This window comes from Hyposmocoma kahamanoa, unplaced genomic scaffold (genome assembly GCF_003589595.1).
Source record: "Hyposmocoma kahamanoa isolate Upper Pololo Valley unplaced genomic scaffold, ASM358959v1 202, whole genome shotgun sequence".
Lineage (NCBI taxonomy): Eukaryota > Metazoa > Arthropoda > Insecta > Lepidoptera > Cosmopterigidae > Hyposmocoma > Hyposmocoma kahamanoa.
In genome coordinates, this window is record NW_020653726.1 from 6,367,662 (window position 1) to 6,386,988 (window position 19,327).

Sequence of the window (19,327 nt, forward strand, 5' to 3'; positions counted from 1 at the left end):
CGTGCGTGCGTGCGTGCGTGCGTGCGTGCGTGCGTGCGTGCGTGCGTACGGTAGCATCTTCGTTTTTGTAACCACGACCATTAAAATTTAAATTTCAACTATCATTTCATAACATTATGGTATATTACTATTCGTGACCTAAAAATTCCATGCCGTGCCGTACGTCTCTGGGCGCCGTGCCTTAAGATTTCAATTCAACTCAAGCTCAATGTGCTCTTGACTTTACACCTTACAAACATTGAATATTGTAGTACTTACGAACCAGAAGTAATATTTACATTGTGTGAACACTTTAACGATTAATACTCGAATTTTTTTCAAACATTCGAAAAAATATAAAACTAAATAATGTAGATAGTATGTCGTTTAATGTCGATTTATAATTTAAAAACAATATATTACAGCGTTTTTTTTTCACTAAGTAGCTTAAGCATTTATTTGAAGACTGCTTTTCGTATGCATTTAATGTATTTATTGATCTGTTTATAAAGTGAAATTATTTCATTAGAAATAGGGATCGATTTTGTTTAGTAAACGAACAACGAACTTTTCGCTTACGACTTTAGAAAATTGAGACAATCAAAATTTAGACTTCCTATGGAACTGTTGAATCAGGATACTATGGGAAGTCGATACCAGAAGTATCAATTAACGTAAAGGACATTTTGTCGAAATTGAGTTACATATATCATTGGATTCGGAAGTTCCCGCTCTATCGATTGATATTATTAAAATTTAGGTATGCCCAGTGGTTTAAAATATAGCATGTCCCTTACATTAAAAAAATATGTTTAGTTGTGCCTTACGTTACTAATATTTTATGTGTAAACCGTCGAGCACAGTGCATATAGTAGCGTCGAGCATAATTCTATTGCAAAGGATCCTTTGCAATAGAATTACGTACGCTCGACGGTTTACACATAAAATATTAGTAACGTATAGCGCAACTAAAGATCTTTTTTTAATGTAAGGGACATGCTATATTCTAAACCACTAGGCACTCCTAAATCTTTCGTTTATAGCATGAAAGAAGCGGAAATTCTAAGAAACTTTGCTCTAGACACAATCAAAATAGGACCAGCCAGTAAAAAGTTATAGACAGATTTAAAGAAAAATCGTTTTTTTTACCCTCCTGAAAAACCGTGGTTTGACCCTTACATTAATTGATACTTCCGGTATCGAAATAATTGTTCCAATATTAAAGTCGTTTCTGTTCGTGATCATGATGCTGTGTTAGCAACTCGAGTAATACTAATTAAATCTAATCTAGTATTTTTTTAATTATATATATAATATTTTCTGTTCGGAAAATAGTGCGATTCTCTAAATATGCGTGTGATAGCGACACATCTGATAAAGCTATGGTACACTTTTCCACGCCTTCAGTCATAATATAAAATAAGTTCTCATTTCAATCGCACGTAATCGATGGCATTGATGAATACTTTTAAAGTTGTCCAGATATTATTTTTTAATGCGCAATTATAAGGCCCAGACCTGAGTAGATCGATGAAAATAGTTCCATTAATTCGCTTGATCGAGTTGTTGACGGGGTGGATAAATGCTGACAATGTATATTTAGACCCTGAAATAGTGTCGCGTATAATTTTTCGGTATTTACTATTGAAAAAAAGCGTCTGGATTTTCTGTATAATAGTGCAGGTCTTATCGTAAAATTAAATAATACTTAAATAATATTAATTATTATTATGATTTTTGTAAGTATTTTTGACAATTTTTAATCTAAGAGAAACAGAATCTCGACTTGTTTATTTTAGATATAAGTTGTACTTTAATGTAATTGTCGTTCTCCGTCCTTTGAAGAAGTCTTCCAATATTTCAGTATTATAACTCCAGATGTTTTAACTAAGCGGTTGTGATTATTTATTAATGAAATAAAATGTCTAATAGTATCGTTGTTGTTGCCTTAATTTTATACGTGAACAAAATTTTTGTATGCGAAATATTTTTCAATATTCACTTGTAACAGCTTAACGCTCTTAACTTTTTAACATTCTTTTGCCTTAAATGGCACATAGTTTAATGATATTATAAATGCACAAGTAATAAATGTCTTGTCCGATGGTGCTAATTTCAAATCTGAAGAATCAACGTTTTAGAGATATTTATAAAATTCTCTTTACAGTGTTGGTGGCAAAAGACTACTTTGTGTCTATTTACTTTTTTACAAGGCGTGTACTTAGAATTTTAATGTCCACTTGCGTTAAACTTATACCTATGTCTTGAACCAGAGTTTGCAATGCAAAAGAATGACACAACAAGAATGTTTTTCCCTTCACAGGTCAACCGTGACCATGGGACCTGTAAAGGGCCCGAACCGTCGTGTTTGTTTGAAAAAACAAATATACGCGATTTAAATCCGGAAAAATAGTTTCACTTCCTATACGTAACAGTCGCAAAAACCTAAGAACTCGATAAGAATGTTTTAAGTTTAAGACATACTTTAGTTTAATGCAAATGGACGTACCTAATTGTAATAACAAAGTGAAGATGTCAATCACGTGACCAGCCTCGCAAATTTGTCTAAGGCTCAATTTACATTGCGGCGGATTTCCATTCCAAAACGTCCATTTCGCCTCGCTACGCTACGCTAGAAGAGGCGCGCCGTCACTGGAACGCTCGAGCACTCCAGCGACCGCGCCTTGAGGCTGTAGTATTTCGTCGACGTTTGACGTCACACTACCCCTACCTTTGCACCACCGTGGATTCGCCAGCCATCGCGGTCGCCGACAGCAGCAGCGGTATTCTCGCGAATGCGCGAGCATTCTCGAGCAAACGCGAGAATTCCGCGGAAGACACGTGACGTTATTTTTTATTCCTGTCTACTTTGTACGTTACACAATTGACCATACGCCATTCTGCCGCAATATAAATTGAGCCTAAAAAATGTCAAATAACGTAACATAGACTTAATTAATTTGTAGATACATGTCTTCTTATGCGCCCTTCACATTTCGTAAAATACTCATACCCGGTCTATATATGTTAGGGGGTAGTCTAACCCAACGTACTTAAAGAAAGCAAAAATGTACTGAAACTGGATAAAAACCGATCAAACTGTATTATACATTGTAATTTTTTTATCATTCGTAAATGTGATAAAACTCATTTATTGGAAATATTCAAGTTTTTAGGCAGTCGCATTACTTTTTTGTGATAAAACCACGTCAATGACATAATAAACCGATAATGTGATTGAATCACCAAACACCAATATTAATGGAATAATTTTACGCTAATTGTTAAGTTTTACACATTTTTATTCTATTAAAAGCACTACATACTATGTACTATTCACTTTTTTTTCATCCTCCCCGTACTCCGTTATCGTGTTTGCAGAAATATCAAACTTTTTACGTAAGTGTCCTAGGTATGTTATAAATATAATATTAAAGTATAATAAAAAAGCGTCTTGTTTAAGGTATGCCCTAAGTGCTGCATTAAACAGTGTACATCGAAGCCGTTTATGTACGGGAATCATTTCCTTTTGTTCACAAGTCGCAACTCGTTCTATAGGTATTCTATTTATACAAAAAGGTGGGTAATAAAACATGTTATGGAATTACAAGAATTTAATTATTATAATAGGACACGCAATTTAGCATTTCCAACTGGAATAATACTCGACAACACACTTCATATCTTATTAAACTCTGTAAGTCGACAGCAAAATATAAAGTATTCAACTTAATCACAGTACAAACAACGTAATTCAGATGTTATTTTTCGCGTTTCAGGGCACAGTTACGTGCTATTAGTTAGGGACATCACATGTTTAATCAAACTTAGTTTCTCTCTTTGTCTATTTGTAAAAATATACTACATTTTCATGAACTATTAATAACAAAAAATATTTACGTACTACCTATTACTGTAACAGCTTTGTTCCTCTACACAATGCCTTAATTGTCATCATGGGTCTGATAACAATTACACGTAAAATAACATACAAATTCGTTCGCTCTAACCAATAAAATCATAAATAATTTAACTTAGATACACAATCAGTCAAACAATGGCATTCCAATAAATTTTCAAATTATTCTCTTTTGTGGAAGATAGACAAAGACAGTGTTCTTAAACTACAATTAATTCTATCAATACTGGCTAATGTTCATATTCATTCACTGTTTATAATCATTTTACATGCCTATACTTTACTCTTATCCAATTCCAAGCTTCGGAGCTTTAAGAGTACTACTGAAATAATAATTAAATTGTTAACCTATATCATAACTTATGATCATAACTTATGATCATAAGTTATGATATGATATGATTCATAAGTCTGTCTCTCCCTCATTGTCTCTACTGCTATTAAAACTTAACACCTGCATTCAGTTTAGATTGTGCAGTTTTAATGAGAGGAAATTTGTCTTAAAACATTGAACATAACAGGACATCAACATCATTCTTATGTAATCAATCGTTACCTCATAAGGTAACATATACAAGAAAGTTTTACTGGACTAAAGTGCTTCTCAATACAACTTACATTTGACTGCTTTCATAATACTCAAATGACTTGGAGTGAATGAAGCTTGGAGTTAAAAAAAGAGTATTGTAACATTATATCTAGACTACTTAAAACAGAGTGTGCAAGTAGAAATTGTTTTGCTAAACTTAGGGAGTATATAAATACTTTCTTTGAAACAAAAGTCTTAAGTATTAGTTTGTAACTGTATCTCAAATAGCTAAAAATATGTTGAGCACAAGCATGAATGGTATTATCTCATGTGATAAAAATAATTGTGATAGGTATTTTATCTTATTTAACAGTACCTACCTTAGTTTTTGTTATAACCAACTGAATCTTTTGCACACTCATGCGGTTTTATAATATTACGGAGGTACCATTTAAGTGGCGACGAAACAAACAAAAATCAGAACATATTATAACAGAACTTGAGATCAGTACTATTTAAGTCAAATAATTCTGTTTCACACACAAAACATACTGTCATTTACATAAAACACAAATTTAACAATACGGTGGGCATTTTATTTACCATCCTACCAATCCTGCAAACAAATTCTGAAATAATATTAATGCTACACATGAGTTCCAAATATACAACATATTATGGATATGAAATTAAATATTTACAGTACACTGGAAAAAAAATATCATCACTTTGTTTCACTTCTAATCAGTTTCAATCTTTGCAATGAATCAAAACAAAATATTTCTACTGTTCATGTGATGGATTTGTTTCATTTAAGTTTTACAAAACTATAAAGCTGCCTAGTCAAAAGAACGTTTAGATTACTTAGTTTACTCTATTTACTATCTAACACATACCCACTAACATTAATTCTAATGTTTATGAAAGTGAATCTGCTTAAACTAATAATTTATGCTTTGTACTAAACCATATAAAGATTCAGACAGTTAATCATCATCTAATTCTATAACTATTGGTTCGACATTTTCAGTCGACTTTGTGTATTCTTCCTTCAACTGTGTTAGCAATACACACTTTGGTATTTTGAGTTCATCTGCCTCATCTACTAAACCTTTCAATTTTTGAACTCTTCCAATGTCAGGTGCAGTAGGAAGCAGGACATTCTTTGTTTCTGTCATCCATTTGTCAAAACTGTTCACTCTGAAGTCAAGAGTTTGCAACATTATGTGAAGCTCATCCATATCATAGCGATAGTTTAAAGTCTTCTTCTCCCAAGGGCAAAGACAAAATTCCAGGGCATGTTGCAAGCAAGCCATATGCTTGCAATCTGCACATGATACTGAAGACAGAAAGCATGTGGTTTTACAAACTTCACAAAGCCTTTCATCATCACCAAGCAACTCAAATGCAGTTCTTCGTACATTCTTTAATCCTTTTTTTGCAACAAGTGCTCTTAATCTGCCTTCTTCTTCTGTAGCATTGACTAATTCTTTTTGTGTCTCTAGTGCTGTCTCTAAATCAAGACGGTCACCTTCCAAAGCCATTTTGCAAATCAGTTCATCATGTGAAAATACACAAAATCTTTTCAGGTTTTTGTAGTGGACAATACATTCTCTACCAATATGTAGCCAATCTGGAGGAGCAAAATTGACAGCTTCAGCAAAATTGTAGCCCTGGTTGAAACCTGCATGATATGCTCTTGGAAAAGTCACAACAAATTCACCTGCATTTTGATCTGTTCTATAAATCGGAACTCCAGCTGCCATCAATATGTTTGGATTCATTATTGTGACCAACTGATGCAGTAAGTCAGGTTGAGACTTAAATAGATCAGGTGCTGCTGCTTTCATTGCATTCTCTAAGAGTTCAGCACCACTGCCTGGCACACCATACCAGGTTTTAGCTTCTCCCCAATGCAAATAATTTATGGAGTAGCTCCAGTGATCTTCGTTGTGCCAACAAAATGCAGAGAAGCACATGCCAACATACATCCAAGGTACTGTCATTCCTGATATATCAGCATTTATAAACCTCAAGACAGAACCATCAAGAACTGGAAGATTGTTCAAATTCCACCCAGAATCAACATATTCTTGATCACCAGGATAAAGATTTAGTGAAGACTTTGTGGGAAATCCTGAACCATGATCCATAGAGTGCAAATCTGCTCCATACTCAACTGTAACATCTTCCTCAACTGAGGATATGATTCTCCAAAATTCTTTTTCTGCAATGTTTGTTGGTACCAAATGACCTGAGGTACTAAAATAATCAGACTTAAACTTATCTGCCATCTCTCCAAACTGTTGTAAGGTGTACTCTCTTTCAGCTTGAGCAAAACCAAATGCTTCAGCCGGTTTATGTACCTCTTCAGCTATACAGCAGGGGCAACGCCAGTCCCCATCTGGTATTGAATTCAGAGGAGGTTTTAAACAAAATGTATGGTAAGTGTCAGAACAACCATTGCAAATCAAAAGAAGATCATCCCTGTGATCCTTTTGGCAAATAGCACATGTGTAAATTGCTAGAGGATCTAAATCATATCTTGGTCTCTTCCTGGATTTAGTTATGTCAAATTCTTCATCATTCAACCCAGGCATTTTAGGACCTGGTCCATAACAAGCTAATCTTCTTAGTTCTCTGCTTTTTCTCAGTTCTTCTATATCAATTCTCATCTTAGAACATTCAGGATCAGTCTTAATATCAGATCCAGTTTTTGTCTTTTTAATACTTGTATGAGGTTTTTCATCACACTCGTCCTTGATTTTAGTTATAGATTCAATAGAAACTTCTTTAAAAGATTGTTTGTCATTTTCACCATCATCTTTGATCTCTGATTTTTCAGTCTTTTTAACAGTTTTCAGAATATCAGCTTTGCTCTTCTCAAATATATCATATGGAAGTAATATTTTCTCATAATTGCTCCTTAAGAAATTCATGGTGTTAGCATTTTGACTATAGCCCATGGCATTGGCAATCTTACGCCATTTTTTAGGACTATTGCAGTTTTCAAATCCACCTTCTTCATCAACCCAAAATTTTAGACAATACAGATCTAAAGTTTTATTTTCAATCATGGGAATCTTTAGAGGCGAACCTTGAAGTTCCCAAAACTTTAAAATCTTTTCAAGGAACAATAACTTCAATCGCGTTATGGCTTCCAACTCATTCACCTTTTGTATTCGTGGGACAAATTTCAATTTATCGACGTCTAGTGAAAAAGGTGGCTGCCAACGCGCAGGGGGTTTTATTTTACAGATTCCAGTTTTCTCAGCGACTGGGCGAATCTTAGCGATGTACCCTAAAGGATCTGCGAATTCTTCGGGTGTAGGCTCAAATACGGGAGCCTCCGGTGGTGAAGTGAAAGTGAACTCTGCGCTTTTGTGCATGGCATTTTTCTGGATATTCTTGCTATCCATTGCGGAAAACAATTGAAAGCTACGGAAAACAGTCAAATATCTTCCTTCACAGAGAAGTGAACATTTTACAAAACACAATAGTGTACGTGACTTCTCACCATTTGTAAATGGCTCCTAAATTTTTCGTAGATAATCTTGCAAATTGGTCACATCGTTGGCAGACATTTTATTGTGTCTCCAAAGAACACATTTTCACTCAAAACGCTTTGTCTTCCGTTATAAATGCAACCACAAGAACAGCCACACCGTGAGGATATAATTTTAGTCACTGTCGATTTGTAATATTGATTGCACCGGATTATAGACCTCGTGTTATCAACAATATCGTAACGCAACAGTCCCCACACTACGACGCCGAACACGCAACACGCACACAAGTCTTCACAGTTCACAACGCAACGCAACAACATGAAAACTTATTTTGGATTGGTTGTTTTTAGTACATTTATTAGTTTGTTATGTTGGTATCAAATTAAATGAAGTATACCCATAAAGTAGGGTAGTTCAATCAAAACAATATTGATTTTTTTTTCTTACCTTATGAAAGAAATGAAACTTCAAAAAATTTTAAATAATATTACGCTCGAAAATAACTTTCGCATTGTCTTTCATACAATTGCGCGAAATAAATTTACTTAGGAGCTAGTATGTGCTGTCTGATTTCTTAAGTTAGTACTTCTTGTCTTCGTTACCATACAACGAAATTTCGAAACTGACACTGACCAAGTCTAGTGGACGCCATTAAGAAAATAATAGTAATACAACGAAATGACAGACGCACAGTGAACAGCACCGATTATTTAGTGATAGCATACAATTAGTAAGCCCATAATAAAATAAAATACTAAAATATACCTAATGAAAAACAATTTTGGCATGGTAATTTGTATTTGACAGCAGTAACACTAAGTGTCCCCCAGGTTGTACCAACACTAGAAAACCAAAAATTAATTTGACAGATATAGAGTTGAGGTACTCTCTTCAGGACATCGAGTATATAAACAGAAAATGAGAATTAAGGGCCATCAATCCCTGGCAACTCATCAGGCAAATGGGCCTTAGGTCACTTTTAAATATCAACTCTCGTTTGCACTGAAATCACAAATCAGAAAGCTGAAATAGTACAGCGCCAACTACTGACCTGTGTATACGTCTCGGTATATTCCAAAAATATTCTGTATTTATTGTAATAAAAATAATATCTCTAACTACGAGATGCTGTTCCATTTCGGTGGTGTGAGAAAAACAGCAAATTACAAAACAAACGGAATCACATTTCATCGGTAATTAAATATTAAATTATGTCATTTTTCAATTTTCGTCCATTGTAGCAAAGCTTAAGTTAAACTGGTCGTTTTGAAGTGAAACAATTGACGACACCCGTCAATTGTTTCTAATTCGCGCTCGTCAATCGGAGCGCTATTGTCACCGTAATAATATAGCAGAATAGTTTTCAAACAAATTAAATGCCATTTCGTCTCTATTTCTGGATAAATACTCAATGTTTCAGGATTTTCAATCAATAAACAATTTCAATGCACACAATCCGTGTGTAGTAATTAACAAAGGTCGGAGAAAAGTGTTCCAAATCAATAAATACATGTATAGATATAGCTATGAGGAGTGACATAGAGGTGTTAAAACTTTACTACCTTTTTTCGGATTCCGGGTTTTCGAAATGGTTTTACTGCATCATGGGACAACGTTACTCACCTAGTAGTTATGTCCTACGATGTTGGACGACGATATTGTAAGTCAAAGTTTTAGTTTAAAGTAATTCATGTCAGAAAAATGTAGTATATAATTTAGTCTTTCATTACAGTAAACCTGGTTGGCAAGAAATAAGTATGGTGGCAGTGCTTACCCGAACGAACTCTCACAAGGAGCTCGACTGCTACTAAAATGATGATAATGACGAAGATACTAATAATGCTGATGCAGCTGATGATGTTTATATAATTATAATGCTGATGTTACGGGTGGTGCTGCTGATGCGGATGATGCTTATGATGCTGATTTTGCTTATGATGCTGATGATAATTATACTAAAGGTGCTGATGATTCTGATGGTGCAAATGGTTCTGATGGAGCTGATGATGACTGTTGATCAGGCATAACATCGGTATTGGCATTAGCATCACCAGAATCATCAGCATAATCTGCATTGTCAGCACCATCAGCACCATCGGCCACATCAGCATCATCAGAGTCGTCAGCGCCATCAGAATCATTAGCACCATCAGCATCATTAGCATCATCAGCACCAAAGCACCATCAGCAGCATCAGCATCATCTGCAGCATCAGCATCATCAGCATTATAAGCATCTTCGTCATTATCATCATTTTAGTGGCAGTAGAGCTCCTTGTGAAAGAGTTCGTCCAGGGAAATACTGCCACCATACTCATTTCTTCCGCCAAGCAGGTTTACTGTAATGAAAAGTTAAATAAGTACCGCATTTTTTTATGTGGCACCACTAGAATTACTTTAAAATCCAACTTTGACTTCATAAATGAGTGCATAGTTTTATCCCACGATACAGTAAAACCATTTCCGGAAATACGATATTCGAAAAAAGTTATGAATTAAAATTTGGTGGTTTTAACAATTCTATATAACTCCTTGTAGCTATATTTATACATATACGACTATTGGTAATTAATAATTATGCAAATTTATTGCGTTATGTGTGCGTCTTACAAAACGTTATCATTTGATGTCATAGCCTTAAATTTACTAATTTTTAGTAGTTCAATGACATTTCAATATTTATTTTTGCTTGAGGGATTTGCCTCCGCCGACAATAAAATTTTTATACGGCGAAGCGCTCTGTTAGGGCAATTTAAAAATTATATACCTAGTGCCTCGGAGAGCCAAATAAAAGGAAATTTACATTTTTACAATGGGGTTGCAGTACATCTATGTAAATGTAGTTACAATCTAACGAATTACTTAGGTACCTGCAACGATTTGGTCACTAGAATTTTATTTAAAAAAAACACCAAATACGGGACCTAAACTTTGATCGAAGTTTTCTCCAAAACTATCGTAGTGAGACATATGGGAGTTTTGCTCATGCATTCGAAATGAAACGTTTTTCTAATTCTTTTGTTTACAGGGATATGTCCGATCTTAGGAGTAAAAAAAAACGGTGTGTGCTTGCGCCGACTTCGGTGTACTTACCGCTAGGCACATAACGGCTAACTTGAGCGAGTGACGGAGCCGGAGCCATAGGTATATCCACTCGTAACTTTGGCAGAGATATTACCCCGTTCGGTTGCTGGCCTATTCTACGGTTGGTTGGTTGTATGCTCTACTCAAGACTCAGAGTGTAATTTTTGTTAGATCAAAGGTTACCGAATCAAATTATAGTTTATTAAAATCAAAATCAAAATTATCTTTATTTCATAGGTAAGCATTATTACACTTCAAATTATATTAATAGTATTAACCGAAATAAACATGTTCATGGAGAAGATAGATTAGATTTTATTATTTGTGTTAATATGGTCACCGTTCCTAGCTGTGAAAATTACTATGCTAAGTTGGCTCCGCTTAGCGATGCGCGATTGTGAATGATTTCGATATTCGACTCGTTAGTAATCGCTAATCCTGACTTTCGAATGTCAAATTAGTAACCTACTAATTTTCGTATTCGAATGATTTGAATAATCATTAATAATTAGTAGTACTAATCCATAGATTCCCTAGAGCATTTCTGCTCGTAATCACCTAGCCGTTTCCGACATAATGGATGCATAATGGTAAATACTATAAATGTGACGGGGACAGGGATATTTTGGTATGGACATGATGAGGTGTTCCGTATAATAATCATTCGACTCGTGCACCCGACCAAATGGCAATCGGTATTGTTAATCATTCGACTCGAGTCGAATGATTGTGTTTTGATTCGACTTAGGCGAATGATTTGCGCATTCGAATGATTAGTATTAGTAACATTCAATCAAAGTCGCGCATCGCTAAGCTCCGCTCCATTAATACTAAATCATTGTCTTTATTACCTTTAGCTATTGACTTATACAATAATTATTTTGTTATGAACAAAACAATATTTTGTTATTAATAAAAACAATATTTTTTTAGAATGTGAAATACTAAAACGATAGTATAATTGAAAAATTATTACCTACCTATCGTTTAGTTATGTCACTCTATATTGAAACAATATTTATTGGGTTAGAATTATTTTATTTAATGTAGAATACTCACTCAAAACTCACTTAATACTCATTTAAAACTGCCAAACATTTAACATGACAAAATCTTAGCTTAGCTTAGTTCTTTTAGTTGAATATAGTTACGCAAACGAGAACCAATCCACACCTAGAGTGAGATTCAGTTATGTATTTAGGTAGAACACCAGGCGTGTTCTTTACCCGCTCACTAACTAACTGCCTCCGTGGCCGAACGGTTACCATGCCAGACTGCCACGCAAAGGTCCCAGGTTCGATTCCCGGGCCGGGAGAAATGTTTGTATGGCTTATATTTATTTCTCTCGTGAGTTTGGGTGTAATTTGTTGGGTGTATGTTGTCTATGTGTGTGTCCATGGCACCCGCGACACAGGGTTTCCCTAGTGCGGGGCTATGTTGAGTGTGTGCGTTATTTAAAAAAAAAGATCCTGGCAAAACAGGGTTCCAACCCCAAATAAGTAACTTTTTAATAGCTAAAAAGAACCATGCTGCGTAACTTCATATAATGTATTTTTTAAAATATGCTAAATGGATCCATGTCACATGTACTGAAGTACTGTAGATCATAAGCATTTTTATTACGAAAACTAGAACATGGTTCTCGTTAACTAAATAAAAAGATACATAATTTTTTCTATTTATTGCTATATAATATAATAGTTTCCCTATATCATTCTCAATGATACACATAACTCACGTTGTTTGTCTCAAATAACTTATTTATTTCTTCACACTGTTTTTACAAAAATCTAATTATCTCGAACATTGACTTACAATTATATGGACGTCGGGTCCGTGCTAAAAAGTGTCCGAACTTATAGGGCGTTAAAATCGTATACAGAGCGTCATTCACGCTTTAGTCTTCGTTTGTTCGACTGACAGCGAAGCAAGCAAAATTAGACAGTACTGCGATGACATTACAATTTAAATTCAACGTTTTAGCTATTTCATATTCCTTTACATGTCACTACGTTTAAATAGGTTGACTTGGGACATTTTTTTCGTGGTTTTTGTATTAGACCCGTCGTCCATTTATTTGTAAGTCAATGATCTCGAAAGTGACATTTTGTGAGTTGGTTCTAGTTTGCATAACTATGTCCAGTTCTCAGTGGGATTTGGGAATTGGAAGGGAATACGAACCGTTTCGAGCTTTGAAGGACACGGAATGAGATAATCCTTACTAACGATTTATAGATTTAAATAGGAATGTTTTACTATTTTCTTCTTTGCTATTTTATTATAGGTGTTTTTCGAATAAAGATTTTTCATATTTACAATTATTTTCTTTGTGCTTAAATGTTACATTAAAGTTTTATTAAAATGGTGTAACATGGTGTGCATGTGCATGTTAAATTTGATAAAGAAAATAAAAAAAAAACTGTGAAACAAGTTTATTGTATACTTTCTCAGTTTTTATTTGAGTCTTAATGAAATCTTAATATTTACTTAAGTTTCTGTGGTCTTAAACGAGCTGGCACAGGTTCAATCGTGCATCTCACTGGAGCTTGTAATAAAAAACATAATGCCCTTGATTGCCTCGTTCGCACCATCTCGGCTCGCGTCTGGGAACTGAAAGAACGAAAGAACTAAAAAGACAGTTGAACTAATATGATCGCCTCGCGTCTGTGAACTAAAAAGACTCTGTACAATAGGGACTAGTTCATTTCGGTCAGGGAATTCATGAACTATTCGAGCCTAGTGCGCGCGCCGAAAACTAAATGAAAATGTCGTGTTTAGTTTCAGCGTCGAAAAGTTAACATTCAAGGATATTACTGGAATGCAAACCTTCACCAAACTTGCCAAGTTTTGGTGAAATGTACAATGTATAATATTACATACTATAAGACCTGCATTGTTGTCTACATTTTTTAGCGAATAAATTGTATTCTGAAAGAATATAGATAGTGGTGAGTTGAACTTTACTGTACGCATGAAAAATAATCGTTATTTTGTAGAGTATTCATTGTGGCACATTTGAACAAAACAAAGGGGGCAGCTTTGAACACGTTTAGAGGTTCTGACAACAAACATAATAATGATTAGAATTTTACCACCAGTTATGTAACAAATGTTCAAAGGTTCTCCCCTAGCTTATTTTGTTATAGTGTTATTATTTTTTATTTGAATGTTTGGCTTCCTTTAAAACGTAACTTTAAATTGTAACAAACCATTAATATTATAATAGGTATATAATTTCTTCATGTTTATGTATTTTATTTAACTTTAATCCCATTTCCTTTTTTCCGAATTATTTTTCATTTTCATTATTTTTCGTGAATATCTTTTTTCCATTTTTGCAGCGCCACAAAAGCAAACCGCGAAGTGCCAGAAACATAGATCATACACTCTATGGCAGAAACGAAAAAATGTATGGCGCATTAGTGCCTTTGCCTTTTCCAATGGAAAAAATGAAAAAACAGTACCAAAAAAAAAGAAGATAAATAGCAGAAACTATAATAGGTTATTTAACCTCTTAACTTTAGTTTTCCCCCCCCCATATTGTTACTCTATGTAAATTTATCCACTTAAATAACATATATTTATAAATGTTGTTTTGTTGTTTTGTTTTACATTCTCAACTGAGTACTCCCGTGGTCCAACTTACCAACACCGGTTAATGTCCTATTAGAGCTTAGCGAATTTTTTTTCTTTTGTTTCGTTTTTTTTTCTTTCAACCGTGACATTGGCAAAATCATCATTTCCCATAATGGTGGAGCCATAAAAATAAAAAAGTGAAGTGAAATAGGTTATTTATAGGTTACAATTTCCAAGTTGTGATTTAATCTAAAGAAGTCAGTAAGTCAATGAAAGAAACAATAATTTCTGTAATTTGAATAAGAAATTTTCGTCATGTTCAAATCCTTTCGTGGCGCGTTTGTAACAAATGTTCAATTTCAACAACTAAGATTAGGTTCTCGAATAAGAGGCAAACCGCCTACATTGGCTAGAACCATTAGAGAGCGTTTAGATGAAATTAATTACAAAGATGAATTGTACACAACCAGAATAGATATTGGATATCCTCGTTTCAAGTAAGTTACATTTGCAATTGTATTAAAATTACCGAACTATAACGTCTGTGGGCGAAACTCTCACTTGACTCGTATGTGTTACAGGACTTCAGAAAAAGTACGGATCAACAGAATGGAGCACATGAAAAAATTAAAAAGTGACAAAAACCTGGAACAATTGGCACGGAACCAACAATTACAAGTAAACTTGGAAGATGTTCGAACTGAATGGTTGAATACATTAGGGCCTTTGCATAAAAAACAAATTGCTGATCACTATGGGATATTCGAGCATTTGTATGGCGAAGGATATTTCATACCACATTTGAATTTGGAAGTGTTTTACGATTTGAAAAATGAATCCTTTCTTCCCGTTTGTACTGGGAATGTTATTAAACCAGCTGAAGCTTTGGAACCTCCTACAGTTGCATATGAATCAGATGGAAACACATTATGGACTGTAACTATGATAAATCTAGATGGAAATTTGACTGAAAATGATAAGGAATATGTGCACTGGTTCGTTGCTAATATTCCTGGAACTTGTATAGAAAAGGGAGATGTTTTTGCTGAATATTTACGCCCATTCCCTATGAAGGGAACAGGGTACCATAGATATGTGTTTGTTCTTTATAAGCAGAACGGTAGAGTCATGTACGATTTGCCTAAAGGTAAGTAACAAACAACACATTACATTCAATCATAATGGTGTCCATTTGGCATCCTTAACTATGGTAAAATGCCACTCCCTAATAATGATCATATTATTAATTTTCAGTAACATTATCATCGTCTCTAGCAGAGAGGACTTTTGTAACCAGAGATTGGTATAAGAAGAATCAGGATGACATAACTCCGATTGGCCTAGCTTTCTTCCAATGTGACTGGGATCATACTGTAAAGGACTTCTTTCATTGTATAAATATGAAAGAACCTAGTAAGTTCATTTAGAACAGTCACTTTTGCAATATAAAAGTAGTGTGGAAGTGTGTGTGAAACCTGAGAGTTGGTGTTCTGATTCAACTTATCAAATTGTGACATTTGTTAAAAATGATAAATTGCATAATTGCAACTATTTCATTATAACATTTAGGCGATTATCACAATGCACCGCGCCCCGCGACGTGACGCGGAATCACGCGCGCTGTGGCGGAGACGCAATCTGCGTCAACGCGCGGTTTAACCTACGCGGGGGCAGCGGACTAGCGGCCCCGCATCACTTAAAGTACTCGCTGCGCAGTTGATCGCCGTAGTGATTGTATATGTAGCCGAGATCCCTCTTTGACAAGAACTGTTAATAATACAGAACTCATTCAGGACGCTGTAGTTATACTGTCAATTTGGTTTAGTTTACACAAATATAAAGACACCGAAGGTATTGGATACAACCCTTTTTATGAACCAGATCGATAAATGGATTATTGCAACTTCATTACAAAGATTTACGAAAATATGAAGATAAATTTGGTCGATTTTCAATAGCAAATATAAATTTATCTACGTCGAGATCTATTGTAGAAAAGTGAACATGTCCTTAAGCTTAAAAATCTACGCGGTGTGCCATATCCTGCGGTTCGCCTCGCCCCTCCGCGGGGGCGCGGTAAAGTCGCGCGCGCTGCGCTCCCGCGCGGAGAAGCGATGTCAGTGTGTTCGACGGCGCGTGTTTTCCATACAAACTGAGGTACTTCAGTACAATGTTAAAAAACTCAGCACCGCGCTCCGTCGCGGGGTGCGGTACAGTGTGATAATCGCCTTAATGTGGTGGGACATGTAAGGGCGCGTTCCCACTATGTCGTCACGTTTTATTATCGTTGGACGACTATCGTGTCTAGCCTGATCCCATATCACGACTATCTGTCGCGGACGATTTTTTATCGTTGAACGGCTGTCGTGACTAGCTGTTCCCACTAGATCGATAATTTGTCGTTTCACGACAGCCTCCTTGTCGTTTGCACGACAGAATCGTTTGATGCACTGCAGTCGCTTGTATGTTCTTTTGGAAGCCGGTAGTGTGTGTTCGCTCGAAATGGATGAAGACGAAATTTTAATAATGTATTACTTTTTATAGGAAGCAAACAAAGACAAGAAAGTTTTGGGTACATCCAATGCTACTAAAAAGAATTCCATTAGGGTTATGTCAAACGGTATACAAAGTTGCTTTCTTTTCGGTATTATCAAAACCTGCTACGACCAGAGATGGGCAGTGGGTTAAAATAAAATCCAATCAACCTGGCCGTGTTTTTACCAGGTTTTTCCCGAAGCGCCAAGTTGTAACCCATTTCTGCACAAAATCGTGGGCAGAAACGAAGAGTACAGAATTTGGTATAATTCCAACACTAACAACATAATATATAAAAAATTGTAACAAATTTCTATATTTTTATTATACGAAGAAGAGGCATCTCTAAATAATACTCACCACCTGTCCAATCCTGTGGATTCTCAATGAAGATCGATTCAAGTGCATACGATCTAACGATTTATTGTATCAAATTATTGATGAACTTTTCAAGCGAATCTATTCAATAGAAAGGTAAACCGAACTGTCCTGATAATAAAGCAACAAATATTTTGTAATAACATGTATAATTAAATTTGAATAAAACTCAATACACCACAAATATTTACGGTAATATTTTCTGCCCTCGATTTCGGGGTTTAACCCGATTTAAACCCAGTGTAACAAAACCCCGGGTTAAAACCCGGGCGCTTACCCATCTCTGGCTACTACCCAACGCTACTGCAAAGCAAGCAGAGGGCGCGGGGTACGAGAGGGGAGGGCAGGGAGCAGAATACGTGCGGACAGCAGCGATAAATAAAACGTGACGACAACCTGTCGTCACGTTTTTATCGTGACGACAATCTGTCGTCACGTTTTTATCGTGACGTTTTTTATCGTCTGACGACTGTCGTTCTAGCTGTTCCCACTGTGACGACAGTTTGTCGTTGTAACGATAAAAAATCGTGAACGACAGTTAATCGTGTCGTGCTATATGTGAACAACTTCATTTAAATATACAAGCCACGACACTGTAAACTGCACGACAATCTGTGACGACAATGGTGGGAACGCGCCCTTAGTTGAGCACCTGACGGTGATCTACATGCCTGTCCATAACAGTTGCAGTGGCGCACAGAGCTTTAAATTGCTAAGATATGAGGATGCTAAGATAAGATATGCCACTGCACCACTCTGAGACATGTTTTTTTTTTAAATAATAATAAAATAATAATATCTTTATTGATAGCCATTACAAATACTGCAGAAATAATACAGTAATTATTACTTATTGCGGACCAGTCAGGCAACATCTAGACCCCACAAAAGGATTTAACCTGTTAGCAGATAGTACTGTTGCCGCTAAGGCAAGCGTCAATTGAATTTTTATCAACAAATGGCTTACAAGTAAACTAAAAGGAACTCTGTAGTCCCAAAACCAGTACAATAAAGCTTCATTTGGGACTCAGAAAAGAATAAAATTTGAGAAAGATGTTCGAAGAGTTAGTACAAGTAAAAGTTGACAAGTCCCATGTGCCTGTAGTTTCACCAAAATCTTACTCTTTCTTACTTTCTCTCAACAGTTTAATACAATAGAAAACTTGTAACCGCACGGTGACTAATCACATTTATAACATTGAATTTTCTTTCCAGTCTACGAATATGACTTCTCAGCACCTTACCTCAGACCCCAAGAGTGGTTCCCTCACAGAAAACCATTCAATCTGTACATGGACAAATACCGGGATCCTAAACAAATCAACAAAGAATATCTGCTACGGAAATTAAAGGGTGAAGATCCATTTAAGAGACCACCACCTCCTTTGAAGTTCCCCAATGCTCATGCACTACCTCACAGTATGCCATCATGGTTGAAGCTACATGAAAAGAAAATCCGATTGCGCTGGGGCAGAGTTAATGATGTTTAATTTACGAATTAGTTATGAGCAAGGGTTGCCATTTTTTTCTCAAATGTTTAATTTGATATGATAGAAGAGATTTAAGTAATATTGATAGAGCTGCTGTGTACACTAAGGCTCCTTTTGTGCTCTAGTTCTGATGCCAAGTTTCAGAAGTATTTGTGAACAATGGAATAAAACACACAATAACTTACACAATTTTTATATCCTTTATAAAAATAATTAGCATAAATCAGACAAACCTTATGTAACAAGCATGAAAACTTGCAATCCCTGACCACGAGACTAAATATTCCCATAATACTAAAGTCCGCTCATACCTCGAGTATAAGTTGGTG

General features: G+C 35.4%; 2 protein-coding genes across 2 annotated transcripts; one reads left to right on the forward strand and one right to left on the reverse strand.

The window, feature by feature from the left end:
• Positions 1-5,163: 5,163 nt before the first annotated feature.
• Positions 5,164-8,140, reverse strand: LOC113226924 (lysine-specific demethylase lid-like). Its single transcript, XM_026459730.1, has one exon. The coding sequence runs from the start codon at positions 7,844-7,846 to the stop codon at positions 5,414-5,416; it is 2,433 nt and encodes an 810-aa protein (XP_026315515.1). The 5' UTR covers positions 7,847-8,140; the 3' UTR covers positions 5,164-5,413.
• A 6,755-nt stretch (positions 8,141-14,895) lies between these two features.
• On the forward strand, positions 14,896-19,136 carry LOC113226910 (39S ribosomal protein L38, mitochondrial). Its single transcript, XM_026459715.1, has 4 exons — positions 14,896-15,092; positions 15,177-15,742; positions 15,850-16,008; positions 18,724-19,136. The coding sequence occupies exons 1-4, from the start codon at positions 14,911-14,913 to the stop codon at positions 18,996-18,998; spliced, it is 1,182 nt and encodes a 393-aa protein (XP_026315500.1). The 5' UTR covers positions 14,896-14,910; the 3' UTR covers positions 18,999-19,136.
• Positions 19,137-19,327: the final 191 nt, after the last annotated feature.